The 3,496-nt window shown below is 56.1% G+C and overlaps 1 protein-coding gene across 1 annotated transcript in view; it reads left to right on the forward strand.

Moving 5' to 3' along the window:
• SCN4A (sodium voltage-gated channel alpha subunit 4) overlaps positions 1–3,496 on the forward strand; it is a 33,609-nt gene that overhangs the window by 5,538 nt on the left and 24,575 nt on the right. Inside the window, exons 8-10 of the mRNA XM_006146792.3 lie at positions 1–47; positions 1,592–1,801; positions 2,413–2,566. The exon at positions 1–47 is cut by the window's left edge and continues 116 nt beyond it. Of these exons, the coding sequence (XP_006146854.1) occupies positions 1–47; positions 1,592–1,801; positions 2,413–2,566 (411 nt within the window). The remainder of the gene's footprint in view (positions 48–1,591; positions 1,802–2,412; positions 2,567–3,496) is intronic.

The raw sequence follows: 3,496 nt of genomic DNA on the forward strand, positions 1-3,496 counted from the left end.
TCTTCCGCCTCATGACACAAGACTACTGGGAGAACCTCTTCCAGCTGGTACCACGGCCCCCACCTTCCCTGCAACCCTACAGCCTCCATAGGATGGCCATGCTCCCAGCTGGACTGTGTCCTCGGTGTCCCTACGGGTTCTGGAGTCCTCTGACCTGGGCGCTTGCTAAGCACGCTTGCTTCTTCCCCACCTGTGCTTTAAGAGCTGAGCTCTGAGTCTGGCCCCACAGGGGCCAGGAGGGCAGCTTAGAACTTCAACTCTGCTCATCTGGGGTGTTTAACTTCCTCTGTCTGCAGAGCAGGCAGGTTGAATCTGGAACGGTAGCACCTTCTGACCCTGAGCGACGCTAACATTAATTAAACTAGTAACAATAGGGATATAACAACATACTAGCCCTCTGCCCTTGTCCATGGGGAGTAGGTCTCAAAACCCCCATGGGGTGGATGCCTGAAACTGCACATAATGCCAAACTCTGTATATATGGTCACGCACCATGTCGTGTTGCTGTGGCCAGTGATGGATGTAGACGTAGTCCCATAGGAGCAATGGGCCACACTGCACGGCCTAGTGTGTAGCAAGCTATAGCATCCGGGGACACTTAGGATGTCTGCACAGTGACAAAATCACCCAATGAGGCATTTCTTAGACTGTATTTCCAGGACACAGGCCTGGACTATATATATATATGTACATATATATATATATATATATATCTGTATACAGGGAGAGAGAGAGAAGTTTTTGCTATAGGGTACGTGTGCTTGCCAGCAAGACAGAGAGACAGAAAACAAAATCACCCCCCCCCATGGGTATGGCCACCCCGGAATCTCTTCTTCTCCATTCTTCCCCCAGGATCTTGGGCATGCACACGCACCTGGCTGGTGTGAGTTTTAAGCTACCAGGTCCGGGACTCAAACCACAGTAGACTACGTGGGAGTCTAGTGATGTAACCATTGCACCATCTGTTGGCCCCATGCTTGTACTATTTTTTTTCCTTTTAATCTAATAACCAAGATGGCCACCAGGTGACTAATGGGTGCGTATCCAAGCATACACAGCGGCTTGTGTCCTGGGCAGGATGGAGCAGGACAGTGTAAGATCTTGTCACACTACTCAGAATGGCATGCAGTTGAGAACTTACGAATTGTTTCTGGAATTTTCTAGTTCATGTTTGTGGAGCATGGTTGATCCTAGGTAGCTGAAACCATGGGAAGTGAAACCCCCCATAAGGGGCTACTGTGGCTACTACGCGTTAAGCTCTTACTAGGGGCCAGGCACTGTGGCGAAGCTCATACTCCAGCCGACCCCAAAGCCTGTGGCTGCTGCCTTTCCATCCTGACTCTCTGGCCTTGAGATGCCTGGCTGGAGTCTCTGGGCTCTCTGAGCCAGGAGACCAGGAATATCTGGGTCCCAAGTAGATATCTTGAAGCTCCCCAGAAGGTAGCTTGGCCTGCTGAGGGTGGCCATACCTGGCCCAAAGCAGACCCCCAGGCTCGGGGCGGGGGGAGGGACTCTGTTTACTGTCTGCACGATGTGGGTGTGGGAAGCACGAGGGTGCATGTAACCCCTGTCCTTTTCCCCCGATTCCCAGACCCTTCGAGCAGCCGGCAAGACCTACATGATCTTCTTCGTGGTCATCATTTTCCTGGGCTCCTTCTACCTCATCAACCTTATCCTGGCGGTGGTGGCCATGGCCTATGCGGAGCAGAACGAGGCCACTCTGGCCGAGGATCAGGAGAAAGAGGAGGAGTTTCAGCAAATGCTCGAGAAGTTCAAAAAGCAGCAGGAGGAGCTGGAGAAGGTCTGGACTCCGGGAGAGGAGGCCGAGGACCCAGGGGTCTCCCTGCCCTCAGTCGGGGCTACCTGGCCACTAGCTTCTCTGAGGCCAGCAGAAGGCGAGGGAGGTGCCTGGGAGAGGGGGTGCCAGCAGGGACAGCAGAAGGCCCCAGACTGGGGGCTTTGGTAGAATGCAGAGTATCCAGGTAGAAAGGGTGTTTTGCTGCTTGTGCCTCAGTTTCCCCATCTGTAACAAGGAACCTGGAGGAGTTAAACTTGACGTTTCTGTCCTGCTCACATGTCCGTGGCTTTGTGAGACTTCCTGGGCCACATGCGGGTCCATGCTGAGGTGGACGAAGGCCCTGTGAGGCCCCAGGAGCAGCTGCTGTTTTATTATCTCCTAACACGTAGAATTAAGGCCTCAGGCGTTGAAGGTCTTCAGGGCTGAGGGGGTGTAGTCCCTTCCCTGTCACGCTCCCCATCACCAAGGTTAGCTCCTTCCTGACCTGCTCTTGGTTTGGCATAGGCCAGAAAGAGAGGGCTGCCAGCCCAAAGGATTCAGGGAGAAGCACCGAGCAATTGGCCCAGAGCCCTTGACTCGGCTGAACTTCACGACCATCCTCCTCTGCTCCACAGGCCAAGGCCGCCCAGGCTCTGGAGGGCGGGGAGGCAGTCGGGGATCCTGCCATCACCAAAGATTGCAACGGCAGCCTGGACACGGCACCAGGGGAGAAGGGACCCCCAAGGCAGAGCTGCAGTGCAGACAGCGCCATCTCGGATGCTATGGAAGGTCAGTGCCCTGCCCTACACCCATCCTGCTCTGCCTGACCTGCCCATCGCGCAACCCAGGCTCCGAGGGCAGGGTGAGGCCTAGTGGGACCTAACTCCAGGAGGGTGGTAACTTAATAGCGTGGAAGAAATGGCTCTGATAAATATAGTCCTGTCTTAACCTGGCCCAGTTCTGGCTGCAAGGCCTCTGTGGGAACTGCGGGCTTTGGAGATGGCCTGGGGCAGGGGTCGGGGGGCTGCCAAGGCGATGGGGAAGGACAGGCTCCTCATACTAACCAGGAAGGCCCATGTTCCCAAACCAGATGTCCTCCTTCTGTTCTGTGGGTAAAAGTTGAAGATCAAAGGTCAGTCTCTGCCCAGGTAGAGTCAGACACCCCCAAATCCATGCCAACCCCTACCCCATTCTCAGGGAAAGAATAAGGGTGCAGTAACCGGAGGGGGCGGGGGGAGGCGGATGTCCACGTGGAGGGACAACAGGCTGCAAGATGACGGAATGGGAAGAGATGGGTGGATGGAATGAGGCAGGAAGGGAGGGAGCACTGGAGAGGAGGAGGAAGGGACGAAAGTGGGAAAGAGGGCAGAAGAGAGGAGAAGGGCCCCGGTGGCCTCCCACGCCAGCCTGCCTTGGGCCAGAGTCGGGGTCTCAGGCTCTCCACACCTCTGCAGGGGACCATCTCACCTGACCTTGCAAGGGTCTAGGCATCTGTGCACCCTGCCAGAGAATGTTCCGGGGAGACCCCTGAACCTTGCCATTGCCGGGCCATGCGGGAAGCCTCCGTCTGGGGCACCTGCTGTAGATGGAGAGGGGGGGCGGGTACCTGGCACGCTTATCAGTCCAGGTACCTGGAGGCAGGCAGGCCCTGCTTGGTCTATTGCTGTCTGCCCAGGTTGCAGCATGGGGGACACTGAGGTCCTCCGCCCGTGACCCACC

The sequence above is a fragment of the Tupaia chinensis genome, unplaced genomic scaffold (genome assembly GCF_000334495.1).
Source record: "Tupaia chinensis unplaced genomic scaffold, TupChi_1.0 Scaffold000187_1, whole genome shotgun sequence".
Taxonomy (NCBI): Eukaryota; Metazoa; Chordata; class Mammalia; order Scandentia; family Tupaiidae; genus Tupaia; species Tupaia belangeri.